Source organism: Octopus bimaculoides, chromosome 5, assembly GCF_046866305.1.
Source record: "Octopus bimaculoides isolate indiv1 chromosome 5, ASM4686630v1, whole genome shotgun sequence".
Classification (NCBI taxonomy): domain Eukaryota; kingdom Metazoa; phylum Mollusca; class Cephalopoda; order Octopoda; family Octopodidae; genus Octopus; species Octopus bimaculoides.
This window is the reverse complement of record NC_142932.1, coordinates 107,797,850-107,812,505: the sequence shown is the minus strand read 5'-3', so window position 1 is coordinate 107,812,505 and position 14,656 is coordinate 107,797,850. Positions and strand designations below refer to the sequence as shown.

The 14,656-nt window shown below is 33.3% G+C and overlaps 1 protein-coding gene across 2 annotated transcripts in view; it reads right to left on the bottom strand.

The window, feature by feature from the left end:
- LOC106883080 (uncharacterized) overlaps positions 1–14,656 on the bottom strand; it is a 439,153-nt gene that overhangs the window by 264,843 nt on the left and 159,654 nt on the right. For both annotated transcript variants that reach the window (XM_014933964.3, XM_089351816.1), the window contains exons 5-10: positions 11,227–11,354; positions 6,433–6,538; positions 6,024–6,141; positions 5,198–5,295; positions 2,797–2,877; positions 763–847 (exon numbers count right to left, since the gene is read on the bottom strand). In XM_014933964.3, the coding sequence (XP_014789450.1) occupies positions 763–847; positions 2,797–2,877; positions 5,198–5,295; positions 6,024–6,141; positions 6,433–6,538; positions 11,227–11,354 (616 nt within the window). The remainder of the gene's footprint in view (positions 1–762; positions 848–2,796; positions 2,878–5,197; positions 5,296–6,023; positions 6,142–6,432; positions 6,539–11,226; positions 11,355–14,656) is intronic.

Genomic DNA, 14,656 nt, shown 5'->3' with positions numbered 1-14,656 from the left:
AATATAAAAGTGCTAGAGCTTGAAGTTTTAGAAAATATAAAAACGTTGTTCTCATCATTATCATCGTTTAACATCCACTTGCCATGGGTTGGGAAATTTGACATGGAGCTGGCTAACTGGGAGCTGTCCAGATTCCAATTGTTTGTTGTGACATGATTTCTATGACGGGATACCCTTCCTAATGCCAATAACTTAACAGAGTCTGTTGGGTGCCTTTCACATGCCACTGGCATGGGTGCATTTATGCAGCACCAGCAGAGGTGCATTTATGCAGCACCAGCACAGGTGCTTTTTATGTGGCACTGGCACCTGAAAGGACAGTCCTGTATGTGTGGGAGACAGCAATTTTACATAGTTTGACATGTCTTATCTAAACTAAATACTCAATTCCCATTTCTATTAGTTTACAACTCATAAATCAATGACAAAGTGTTACTAGGAAGAAGAAAAAAAAAACTAATACACTGAATTTGTGTTTTTTACAAGGATTAAATATATAAATTAATGTACATCCTATTTGAAATGAACAGCCAGTTTATTATCAGCACAATGAGACTCCCAAGATACAATAAAAATTTATTATAATTAATTTATTTTTGTTGCTAATCTTTTGTTAAATTTACATTTCTGAAATATTTGTACATTTTTTTATCTCGTCTATCTACTTCCTTATTATTCAATACTTCACTATAGTTATAGATTAGGACAATGCAGAGAAATAAGTATATTCTAAAGAGAATTAGTGTCTCCTTGTGAAATTACCTTTGTTAAAAAGCCTTAGGTCTATATGCAGACCCTGTGGAGTTTGATAATAATAAGGTATAGGTGGTGGTCTGAGGTCAGCAGTCTGTAAAGAAGAAAAAGTAAATATTTATAAAAATAATACAAATAGATATTTTCTTCGGAATAATTATGTGTATTTTCAAATGTGTTTACCATATAAAGCAAGATATAATAAAGCTGGCATAAACCAATAAAGACACTCACATAAGCAAATATAAAGAAAAACATTGTATATTGCTATTGTGAAGAATGAAGAACATTGACTGGCTATGGCACAGAAGCCATAGAAAGATCCATGCTAGGAATATTCTTGTGGAAGCATATCCAAAATGAAGTAATTCAAGAATGGAGTGGAGTGAATGATGTGATTATGGAATACTGAAAGCACAAGTTCCACTGGCCCAGAAATGCTGTAAGGCTCTCCCAGATAACAGGTGGTTCCATGCAATTGTTGAGTCTTATCCAAAAGATCAGAAAAGACCTCTCAGAAGATCTCCAAAATGATGGAAAATTGAAATAGTGAAAAAAAGTTCAAGCCCAAATGGAAGAGAAAGGTGCAATCAAAGGAAGACTGGAAGTGCATTGTGGCCATCAACGTCAAAGGACTTCTAAGTTTGGTCAAGAGAGTGAAAGAGTAACTTACTAAAGCGTTCCAGGGGAGGTAATTCTAAGGCATCTACTATTTTCACGGGATGTTCGCAAGTAAAATTTGTTTTTTCTGATGTGAATTCTCTAGTTTTCAAAATGACATTTCCACAACTTAATTGTGATGTGAAATTTGTCTTTCTGTTTATATTTGATTTATAAAATAACAATTTCAATACTTATACAGTTTATCTTAATGATTTAATGAATATAATAACAAATTAGCATTCATTCTGTGTCTAAAAAGAATCATGTAAAATTAGTACCATGCAAATTCAAAATCTAATGAACTCAGCAGCCAATAATATATGTTTCTGCCTACATATATTAAGTTTTTAGCAGACGTTTTCTGCCTATAAAAAACATGAAGTAAAACTATTTTATGATAAGACATGAAGTAAAACTATTTTATGATAAGAGTTTATACAAGTTGTTAATGTTTTAAATATAACTTTTAAATTAAAGTCATGAACAGATGAGATGGTATCATTTTCGAAATTATATTACAGTATCAACTGCTTTTTGCAGAATACCAGTTAATTAAATATATGCAATCTATTTAAGGAACATACAATAATATTCATCTATTAATAATGGTTTCAAATTTTGGCACAAGGCTTAAAATTTGGGAGTGGAGTAAATCGATTATATCAACCCCAGTACTCAACTGGTACTTATTTTATCAACCCTGAAAGCATGAAAGGCAGAATTGAACTCAGAATATAAAGATGAACGAAATTCATCTATAAATAATAACATGCTCTTCAATGGCACAAATTTGGAAAGATGGTTCTGGAGTCAGTACATTTGTAGAAATCGGATTCACTGAATAGATTATATTAGTACAATCTACAGAAGAGAGCAACAATATATTTTGTAGCAATTTGGTCTGTGAGGGTTGATGAAAATACAGAAAATGTCAGATAAATGTAAAAGAATAAATGAAGAAATATTCCGACATGGCTTACTAAGTCTATGCTTATCTTTAATGTCTAGTGTATTAAGCTTTTGAAAAGGGTAAATTTCCTCTTGGATATGATGTTAGTCTACAGCAAATGAGTTTTTCTCACAGGTGATATTAATATTAACCTCAGCATTGCAAACCAATAAAAGATGCATCAATTTTTGTTGTGATGATGATGCTAGCTGCTATTCACAGATGTGAATTATACCAACCTGCAATACCTTTTTGCAACTAACTAGATTCAGTTGTTAAGAGCTAAATATTTTAACCAGTCTACATCAAGTGCCAGAATATGAACTACTGATCTTTCAGCTGACTGTCTGGCACTCAACCAACACAGCCATTCACACACTCTACCATAAACGTATTCCATACATGCTAATTTACAATTTCTTTAAACATACCTTGTGCTTCTCTGTTCTTAACATCTTGCATTTTTCTTTGACGTATTCACAAAAACGATTAAATTCTTTACGGCTGTGTTGCTGCAAATGAAATGTAAGGTGAAAATTAGATTTTATTAAATAACAAAACAAGGGAAAATAATGGAAACATAAATTCTTGTACATTAAGCCTCAGAATAAATTGAGTTGGACGGTTTGACAGAATCAAATGAACCAGAAGGCTGCATCAAGCTCCAGTGTTTACTTTGACATGGATTCTATGGCTGGATGCCCCTCTTTTAATGCCAAGCACTTCACATAGTATACTGAGTGCATTTTTCTTTCATGACACCAGCACTGGTAAGGTTACCAAATAACAAAGAGAAAGTCTCCTAGACTGAATGGAGTTCTAGTAGAGAAGGAGGTGGCTTTATGCTAGGAGTTGAGAGGTTAAGGTATGATAAAGAGTCAGGTACAAGTGTCTTACTATAGAGGAGATACATGGTTACCCAGCATAATATGAGAGTATGTGGGAGTAACTAGTAAGAAGACAAAGATTGTGGTGACAAGTGTCAAAGCATACTCTCAAGATATAAGAAGGTGAGTATAAGAGAGAATATTGACAGAGGATCAGGAAGTGTTGGTGGATAAGTTTATAACAGTATGAGAGGAAAGTGACAGATGGCTAGATGAAAGTAGAAGTGAATGTAGTAAATGATGAACAAAAATGGAGGTGTGGTCAATAGTAAATATTAGTATGGGGGAGGGAGGTTAAAGAAACAGGAGTGGCTCAGGGAGGAGGAAGTGATAAAAGGCAGTACAGGAAAGGTGAAGAACAGAAGTGTAATAATTTGTAGATAGACCAGAAAATATGGAGATGATGTACAAAGAGGGAGAGATGTACAGTGACAGAGATGGATATGAGAGGTATATAGGGGAAGCTATAGTGAACAGGTGACAGATGTGTGTATGGGAGGGGGGCACCAACAGCAGATATGAAAGGGTGTTAAAGATGAGGTATGGCAGTCCAAAGATAGTGGGAAGGGATGATATTGAGAAAGAGAGAGGGATTTTAAAAGCAAATGGTTCCAAAGAGAGAGTGTGAAAAGTAACTAGAAGCCCAAAGTGGATGAGATATGTGCAGATTCTGCCCTCATATGATTATAACAACTGAATAGTATCATAGTTAGAATAGTGATTGAAGGATGGAGGCTAGTTAGATGAGAGATGGGAAGGACTGATAGGAACAAACTGAGTGCAGAGGCAGGACCTAGAGAATGTATTGACACAAATATAATGCTTTTAGGACCATCTTGGACACAGCAAACCACCAGTACCTTATCATCTCCTCTATGAAGCTCAACATCTTGAGATCACCCTTCGCTGCTTCATTCCATGTATTTTTAGATCTCCTTCTTCTACAAGTTCCATCCACCACACACACACACACACATATATATATATATATATATATATATATATATATATATATATATATATATATTATATATATATATAGTCAATACCAGGTAATTACTGATAACTAAGAACTGATTTGGCTACATAGAGAAAATCTCATAAATAGTGGCATGTATGAAGAAGGGCATTCAGCTGTAGAAACCCTACCAAAGTAGACAATGGAGCATGATGTAGTCCTTGGACCCATCAGATCCTATCAAACCATCCATCACATGCCAGCATGAAACATGGGTGTTAAATGATGATGGTGATGATCTGGACTGCAAAGTCTCTAAAATGGATTTAAAGAATGCAACCAAAAATATCTTAATCTTCAGAAACTTGTAATGCTCAACAGAAACATAGTTAATTCTTAACTTATTAGCAGTTAACCAAGCAGTATTACCAGGAAGTTAAGAATTTTTCTATTCTCATGTGTGTATATAAATATATATGTATATGTATATATATGATGGGCTTCTTTCAGTTTCCAACAATCAAATCCACTCACAAAGCTTTGGTCAACCCAAAGACACCTACTCAAAGTGCCACGTAGTGAGACTAAACATAGAAACATGTGGTTGGGGAGCAGGCTTCCTACCGCACAGCCATACCTGCACCTATATATTTACATAATATTTCATTCGGTCAGTTGTGTATATTCAGGATGAATTATGAATAATAGACTACAATGTATTTCACATTGAATTATTTACAAATATATGGAATTAATATTAGAAAACATTTGATTTTTTACTGAAATGCTCAAAAACCTCCTTTAATAACTTCTTGAGTCTCCAGAAAAAATCCGATATTGTAAAACCATACGTTCACTGTTTTATAATTACTGTTTAGTAAATCATTCCAACTCAAAATACCTATGTTCTATCGTTTTAATTTTAAGGCTGTACCTGATTAAACTGTTGTTGACTTTAAGATCAAAATAAAATACAAAAGTACAAACCCTAATATCAAGTTCAGCAACTAAGTACCGCATATGCTCTTCCCTAAGTTTTCCACATAAATCACCAGGGGTCGTTGAAGGCATGCCAATAATGATATCTGAAATATTTAGGAAGGGAATTGTTATATGCAAAATAAAACAAGATGTATTTTAAAAATAGATGTTTGTAAAATAAAAATGAATTAAAATTTTTGGATGTGCGACTGAAATACCATTTCAACAAAGAAGCTTAGTTTACTGTATTTTTCACTTTTTACTTGTTTCAGTCACTGGACTGTAGCAATGCTGGGCCACAACCTTGAAGGGTTTAGTTAAATATATCAACCCCAATACTTACTTTTTAAAACTAGGTACTTATTTTATTGGTTTCTTTTGCCAAACTGTTGTCAAGCAGGCGGGGAAGAGATAAACACAAACACACACACACACACAAGTATACAACAAGCTTTCACACAGTTTCCATCTATCAAATTCACTATTCACTCACAGGGAATTGGTTGGCCTTGCCCACAATACCACACAGCAGGGCTGAACTAGAAACCACATGGCTACAGAGCTTCTTAATCTCACAGCCAAGCTTGTGCTATAGCCATGCATGCAGCTACAGTAGGTGATAAAAATCTGATACTGTTATAGTCTTAAAACTTACAAATATGAGACAATCACATTTAATGATCTAAGTAGATCTAACATGGTATCAAGTTTATGTTGTTAAAACTAGCTGTTTACATTTAGAGAATCAAACAAAACCATTGACAACTGGGACAAGCCTTTGAATTAAAACTGAAACTGAATAAATTTAGCTTGTTGGTGTATAAGTACTTACCAAATATTTTCCATAAACCTCGAGCCCAGCTTTTTATCCCTTCTGATAAACTGAAGAAATGTGAATGGAATCGGTTCCGAGCTGTAATCAGCAGAATTCTTAATGCTAACGCTGTGTCCTATAAGGAAAGGATGCAAGAAATATTGGTAAGATAATAGTTTATAAATGTATATTTTACAAGATTTTATAAAATTGTTGACTAGAGTAAAAGTTTCTTTGCTATAATGTATTTACCACTTCTATACAAATCCTATACAGATTTGAAACTTACCTTACTCATATTAATACATTGCAAAATGAATGAATCAAACAAATCATAATTATCTATTTTTTTCTGGTATTCGTTTTCACATTATTAGAGATTGATGATGTCAAATAAAGCAAGAATTAGCAATGACATACTACTTACATCAAGAAGTGTTTCATGGGATCGTTTTGAACCTTTCTGCAGCAGTTGACTAAGATGCCATTTATGTGTTTGGCCAGGAAAATGAATACTGTCTACTTCAAATTCCCTAAAATCAATGGATAATGAATATGTAATTAGAAACAAAAATGCAAAAACAAATTTGGACAAACAGACTAAAGACATATATTTAATGAGGAAAGTTACAGCAATATTAAACAAAGATATGGTCAGCCAACAAGGAAGCTTCTATATATTGTTTGACCTACAAAAAATAACAATCAACATCTCCCTAAAAAAAGAAAATAAGAACATATTCCACAATCTGGTCCTAAATACACTATCTCTAAAAATAGGAATTTAAAACTGCTAATTTCAGGCTGAGTAAAAAGGAACGTTTTGAAACATGAAATTCATCAAAATATATTTCAACAATGCAGAAATTTTATACATCAAAGTAAGTACCATTACAATCAACATATTTTTGTCAACAAGTTACAAGTTTGTTTATTCTGGTAACATAAAAAAAAATATCTGGTGTTCTGGAGCTGATGAACTCTTTGAATGCACTTTCAGCATTGGTTTGATTTTTGAACTCCTTCTCTCACAGGAAACTATCAAGGTGCTTGAAAAAGTGGTAGTCAGTAGGAGTAAAGTCTGGGGAATAAGTTGGATGGAGAAGAACTTTGTAGCCAAGTTCCCTCAGCTTCTGGAGTGTCGTTAGTGAAACGTGTGGTCAAGCATTATCATGAAGAATAATTGGCTCTCTTCAGTTGACCAGTCTGGGATGGAGGAGTAACAGTTTTTTGCTCATTTTGGTAATTTCATGGCAATATGTTTCTGCAGTAATGGTTTCTGCAGGTTTTAAGAAGTTATAGTGAATGAGTCCAACAGTACACCACCAAGCAGTTACCATAACCTTCTTTTTGAAGAGCTCGGATTTAGGGAAGGTTTTTGGTGTTTCATTTTGGTCCAACCACTGCGAAGAATGTTTTTTATTATTGTGCAGAATCCACTTCTCATCACAAGTTACAATATGGTTGAGAAATGGGTCGGTCTGGTTATAGAGAAGAAGCAACAAGCAAATTTCATATCTACACATTTTCTGATTTTCATTCAAATTGTGTGGTACCCATTTGTCGAGCTTTTTTGATTTTCCAATCGCATGCAAATGGTTGCAGGCAGTTTTCTGGCTAACTTGAAGTTCTTTGCTAGTTCTTGAGTGGTTTTACATGGCTCTTTCTCAATGATGATCTTTCACTGACTGTCATCGATGTCAGATGGGTGTCCACTATGCTCACAATCTTCAAGGTTTGGGTCTCCACTGTGAAATCGTTTAAACCATTTTCAAGCTGACCACTCACTGGTCAGTTCCTCACCAAATGTTTCATTGATATCGCAAGCAGTTCCAGCTGCTTTTATGTCCTTTTTTGAAGTTGAATAGCAAAATTGCTTGAATATCATGCTTTAACAGTTCCATTTCAGATGATTGTAACAATGGTGAAAAAAATATCAATGTTAATTTATTGATGCATTTGAGCAAGTTTATGTCTGTATTATCAGATAATTGCAAAAAAATGTCTAAAAAAATTCAAAACTCTGCAACAATCCAGTACAAATTCTTCATGATTCAAAACGTTGCTTATTTTTTATTCAGCTTGGTACTATTTGATTATAAGAACCCTGCAGCTCAACAAATCCTGTCAGACTGTCCAACCTATGTTAGGATGTTAGGTGATAATGATGATAGTGATGGTGGTGATGGTGGTGAAGACTAAAGATAAGATTTAAGACAACTTATATTATTTGATTGTAAGATTGCTTATATCATTTGATTATAACAATGTTAAAGGCAGCAAAGTGGCACAATTGTAAAGCATTGGATAGAATGCCTCACAGTGTTTGTTCTTGATTCTCTGCATTCTAGTTTCAAATCCTACCGAAGTCAACTTTGTTTTTCATCTGTTTGAATTCAATAAAAAGACACCAATCCAACCAATCCAAAGCAGTAGATTGGTAAAACTGTCAAAGAGTTGAACAAGATGTTTGCAACACTTGTTCTGGCTCAGTGTGTTCTGAAAGAATTACATGTGATGATACTGGAACCAAACTGTATCAGCTCAAGCTGGTGGCCTTTCTTTTGGATAAATACACAGGATACATAGAAAAGAGTCACTTGCGTGTTTGGCCAACTGCCAGTCTTTTTCAAAGAATCTTGCCCAGGCTTGTGCTTACATGTGAAAATGCATAGTCAGCTTTGACCAACAGAGGCTACCCCAAGGCTGCTTTACTGAGATTGATTTAGAGCTAAACAATAACAACAATGATATAATATTCAATAATTTTCTTCATTTAAGGAAATCAAGATTGAATCATATGCTTAATTAAGGTTTCATGACATTTCCATACTTCATACATATTTTATGTTAGAATATATATTTTGAAAAAATAATTATATTAAAAATATCACAGTATTAAGTTATCAAACCAATGTAGATATAGTTATGGTTATACAGTCGACTTAAATACAGCAGGCCATTTTCAAAATACATACATTATAAATTAGTTTTACCATATAATTAAATGATATATTATATAGTTAAACAAAACGAATACATTTTTCAGTGATAATACTGATGTTTTAACTCTTTAGCCAAATGTAATGCCTATTTATGCACATAGTTTTGAATCAATCATGCATTATCTTGTTGCTTCAAAAGTTTGATAATCCGACTGTATATTTTTAGAATGACACTGTAGAGAGGTTACATCTGGCCAGTTTGAGCACAAAACAGGTAGTATATTTGGGCCAGGTATGATCAGTTTAAATACTAAAGGGTTAAAATATATATTTTTTTTTAATTTACAACAGAAAGTAAGTCTTTCTCAAATTATGTATCAAACAAAGGGGAAAATATCCCAAGTAAGCCATATTATAAAATATAATATTGCAAAAGAAATTTCTTCTTAAAACAGATGTTACATCAACCTAAAAATATATATAATACAGACTCATCCTTTATTATTTTAACAGTGTTTGTCTTAAGCTAACCCTTTATTTATAAAGACGTGCAGAAAGAACGAGATGGAAAGAGAAATCCTTTTATAGAATTTGTATACCCAACTCAGTCAACATATCATTGGTTCATTATTTTAAGAGGTCTTATGACAGCTGTTCAAGAATCATAAGGTAACAGAATGTTGCAAATGCTGCTGATTCCACTGTACTTCTTCTGAATATTTAAGAACAACTCCACAAATAACACTCTGCTTTATTGCTGTAAAGCATTAATATGGATAAAAAAATATAGATAATTAAGTTATTCAAAAAATAAAGTTGGTGATTTTAGTACAATTTTACAGAATTATTGAATACATAGAGAAGTGACCATGTGATTAAGCACACACATGTACAAAATAATAATAATAATAATAATAATAATAATAATAATAATAATGATGATGATGGTTTCAAATTTTGGCACAAGGCCAGCAATTTTAAGAAGAGAGTGAAATCAGTTACATGGACATCATCATCATCATCATCATCGTTTAACGTCCACTTTCCATGCTAGCATGGGTTGGACGATTTGACTGAGGACTGGTGAAACCGGATGGCAACACCAGGCTCCAATCTAATTTGGCAGAGTTTCTACAGCTGGATGCCCTTCCTAACGCCAACCACTCAGAGAGTGTAGTGGGTGCTTTTACGTGTCACCCGCACGAAAACGGCCATGCTCGAAATGGTGTCTTTTATGTGCCACCCGCACAAACCAGTCCAGGGGCACTGACCCAAATATTAATCTGGTACTTATTTTAACAACCCTGAAAGGATGAAAGGCAAAGTTGACCTTGATGTAATTTGAACTCAGAACATGAATCAGAAGAAATAATGCAAAGTATTTTTTTTTTCCTGGTGCCGTAATGATTCTGCCACCCCAACATCTTAAGACTACTACTACTAGTAATAATAATAAATTTTTACAACTTATATTATGTTTTGTATGCAGTCTGTTATGAAATTATTAGTATTTATAATTCTTGCAAAACTATTTCTCTAATTACCAAGCAACTAATCATTTGATTGCTCGCTTCCAATTTCCTTCAATTATTTGTGTTTTATACAATTATTAATTAGCTACATTTTTCGTTTCTTTTCCAATTCCATTTTAAATGAAATTTAAGAATATCAGTAAGTATTATACTCTCAAATTTTGAATGAAATTTCAGATTAAAGCAATGCAAACAAGTAACAAGTGATGATGAATACTAACTATGAAACTAAACAGTATGACAGAAAACTTAAGGAATGTCAATTGAAACAATGTACAGAGCAACTTCTTAAATATCTTAGTGCATGACAGATGTCATATATTGCTGAAAAACCAACTGAAAAAACGCCATTATAGAGAATAATAGCTAAAAAGAAATTGCTACATTATCTGTTCTAACACACACACACACACACACATATGAATACAAAACAAAGGTGGAGAAAATAGTATTTGAATACTAACTGTAGAGTAAAATCCTATTTTATTAAAGCTGAAAAAAATTCACAAACAGCCACTCAGAGTTTCACATAACTATTCATCAGACAGTCAAGATTATTCAGAATACTATTCATGACTGTCTAACAAATGGTTATGTGAAACTCTGAGTAACAGCTTGTAAAAAGTTTTTTTACCTTTGATAAAATTATAAATATGTATATGAAATTTAAAAAGTAACTAAAAATTACATTTCAGTATACATTGAATGCTGGGTTAATCTGTAAGGTCAGTCTTTTGTACTTACCCATTATCCCAAATACAGTAAAGCTGTTTTTCATTTAGTTTTTTCTGCACCCCATTAGGAAGTCGTGCTACCTCTTCCAATTCATCAAAGGTAGGTGCAATGAAAACATCTCGAAATGTAACTTTTTCCTTAAAAGACAGAAAACACTAATAAAAGTCACCAAAAAACAAAATTAAGGAGGAATACAACTAAAAGGCATACATTTATTAAGACTGTTTCATGACAAATTGTAAGGCAGTGCTGGGGCATTGCCATCAGAAACAAGTATAATTTCTTTTACTGAAGGTTCCTTTCAATTCTATGCAGAGTTTAAAACTCTACACATAATGCACACCCTTGCATTCAAATGCATAAAAACTGTTTTTTTCACATGTTGCATCAGCTGCAGTAACATATTTTACACTAAATATCATAAGGAAATGAAAACAAAAAACAAAAGAAAACTCATGGGGAGAGCAAAATATTATAGCCATGGATGAAATAAATTTGTTCAGTATTATAAAGAAGGACATGCAAGACAAATTAAAATAATTAGTAAATGCAAAAAATATTACTTTCATAATTCTAAGAAAAAAAAATGATATGACGTAAAAAGAGAATTCAACGAAAATATTTCATTAAATTTTTTTTCATGTCACACCATCCTCCTGTACTCAATAGCAATGTTTCCTCGACTATTTGCTGTGGGTGTGCACTGAAATTTGCACTGTGTGCAATTTTGTGCTTGTTTGCAAAATATATATGCATCTATGGGAGTAACCATTGCTCAAATTTCTTCAATTAAAAAAAATCTGATTTCATTTTGAAAACCTTGTGTGTGCACATTCTTTCCTTTTCTTAGCTGTGAAAGTTGTGCGTGAAAGCTTAGGCGCACAGCTTAGAGAGAACACTGGTCATCATGTGTCTTATTCCTGGAATGGTGAGCAGAAACCTCCTATGGGGCAAGTGGATAACAGGAGAAATCTTCAGAGGAAGAAATTCTGTCAAACAAGTGTATGATGTCTCAGCTTGGATCTGAACTAGGAACCATTACAAAGGAAAAAGTTTCATAGGTAACACAACAGAAATAGATGTTCAAATCAAATGATCAGTGAAACATCACACACACACACACACACACACACACACACACACACACACACACACACACACACACACACACACACACACATATGTGGTAAGGGAGAGAGCTGGAGATAGAGAGAGAAAAATCAAAAAAAGAATTGTGGTCTGTGCAAATGCTAAGGACAGGTGGTAAACAAGAAAAAAACAAGTGGAATAACTAAATATTTTACCATAAACTAAAATGCAATGATAAAAATAAATGGAAAAATATGAAGATCATAATTTTCCTGATTACTAATCTAATATTTAGAGTGTATATTTATACTAACATATTGTACATATATACCAGTGGCTTTCTTGGTTAAACTCAAGTTAAAAAATAATGAGTTGTATTTCAAATCCAGTCTGAGCCATATCCAGGAATAAGACACTTAGTGTCTATCAGAGAATGAACCAAGTAAAACAGCACAGATACAGTCGTTTTATTTTTTTGCTTGTTTCAGACACTGGACTGCAGTCATGCTGGAGCACTCCTTGAAGGTCTTAGTCAATCAAATGATCTCAGTACTTCTTTTAAGTTTGATACTTTTTCTCTATCAGTCTCTTATTGTTAAACTGCTAAGTTACAATGACACAAAACACAATGACTATCAAATGGTCAGAGGTAAATGCAAAGGCACACACACACACACACATACACACACACACACAATGGGTTTCTACACAATTCCAACTATCAAATTCTCTCATAAGACAATGGTGAGCCTGGAGGCTTATAGAAAACATTTGCCCAAGATGCTGTGTAGTGGGACTGAACCCAATGCCACATAGTTGCAAAGCAAACTTCTTAACCATATGACCATGCATAGACCAATTGTAAATATATTGTAAACATATACTTTAAAGTTGAGATTAATAGTCTAGAAAATTATCATCTTAATAAGACTAACTCTTAGCAGTCATCTGAACATTTAATATGAAAATTTCTTACAAGAAAAATATTTTTCTAAAGATGGATATAAAATGCAGGAAACAATTCAATGTGTAAAAGGATCTTATAGTTAAATACAAATGGAAGATAAATTAGCCTAAAGTCCCCCTTTGTCGACTCTTTTCTAAAAATGATTGCCACTTTTATTTTTGATCAACATTTAAATGTTACCGTAATTTTCAGCAGTTTCATATCAAACTATAAAGATTTAAACTATGCCTTTTGTTCATGACTACATAAATTAGCAGAATTTGTCTTAGATAAATAAAAATTCTCATGTATTTCTCTTTGATATCTTCCTCAATGATGAACCTGATATCCTAAAGACTCACTTGGACTTTGCCTTCATGCAATGTATGTAGGGCATGTCAGTTTGCTGGAGCCAATCTTGTCTAAATTGTGTTCAGAGGAGTTGAATTCAGTACCTCAAACCAATAAAACACTTGTCAATTTTATAACTAATATTGGTGAGTTGTTTAACCCTTCAGCTTTTAAACCAGCTATATCTAGCCCAAATATTCTTCCTGTTTTATGTTCAAACTGACCACATCCAGCCTCTCACATCTATCCGACACAATGTCATTCAAGGCATTAACAATCATATCATCAAAATCTTAAAGCCATGAGATAATGCTTGATTAATTAAAAACAACGTGAATCAACGAGCATAACATTTGACAGAATAATCTGATTGCTAAAGAGTTAACCAATATTTTAACACCCTAACCACACTTCCTTTATCTTCTCTGTATGAAAATATATAGAATTATAAAGTGCAGGCATAGTTGTGTGGATAAAAAATTTTGCTTCACAACCACATGGTTTTAGGTTCAGTCATTCTGCAATGGCACCTTGAGTAATTCATTTCTGCTACAGCCCTGGCCTGCTAATGCCTTGTGAGTAAATTTCATAGATGGAAACTGTTAGATACTGTAAGATACTGTAAGAATTTACTCATCTCTCTAGATCAAGCCATGAAGTTATGTTACTATAAGTATTCCGTAAAGGAAAGCTTATATCATCAATATTACTTTACAGTTCACTTTCTTGCATGAGGTGAAAGATTTTAATGCATATTTTTTAAGGCTGAATGAATTTACTGTTACCAACCCCAACCTGTTTCCAAACAATATAATATTTCCCATAGTCCATCTAATATGAACCTCAATGACATGTTTTCACTGCAGACACAACACCATTTTCCAAACAAAAATGGTGTGCATGTGTGTGCACTTGCAAGTGTGTGTGTGTGTGTATGTGTGTGTTTGTCTTGGCATTTGTGCACTGCTTGTAAACAAAGTCATCAGTTATACAAAAACATTATCATTTGTCAGTAATCTTCTGTGAAAACATGTCTGATCATCAAGTCCTTCA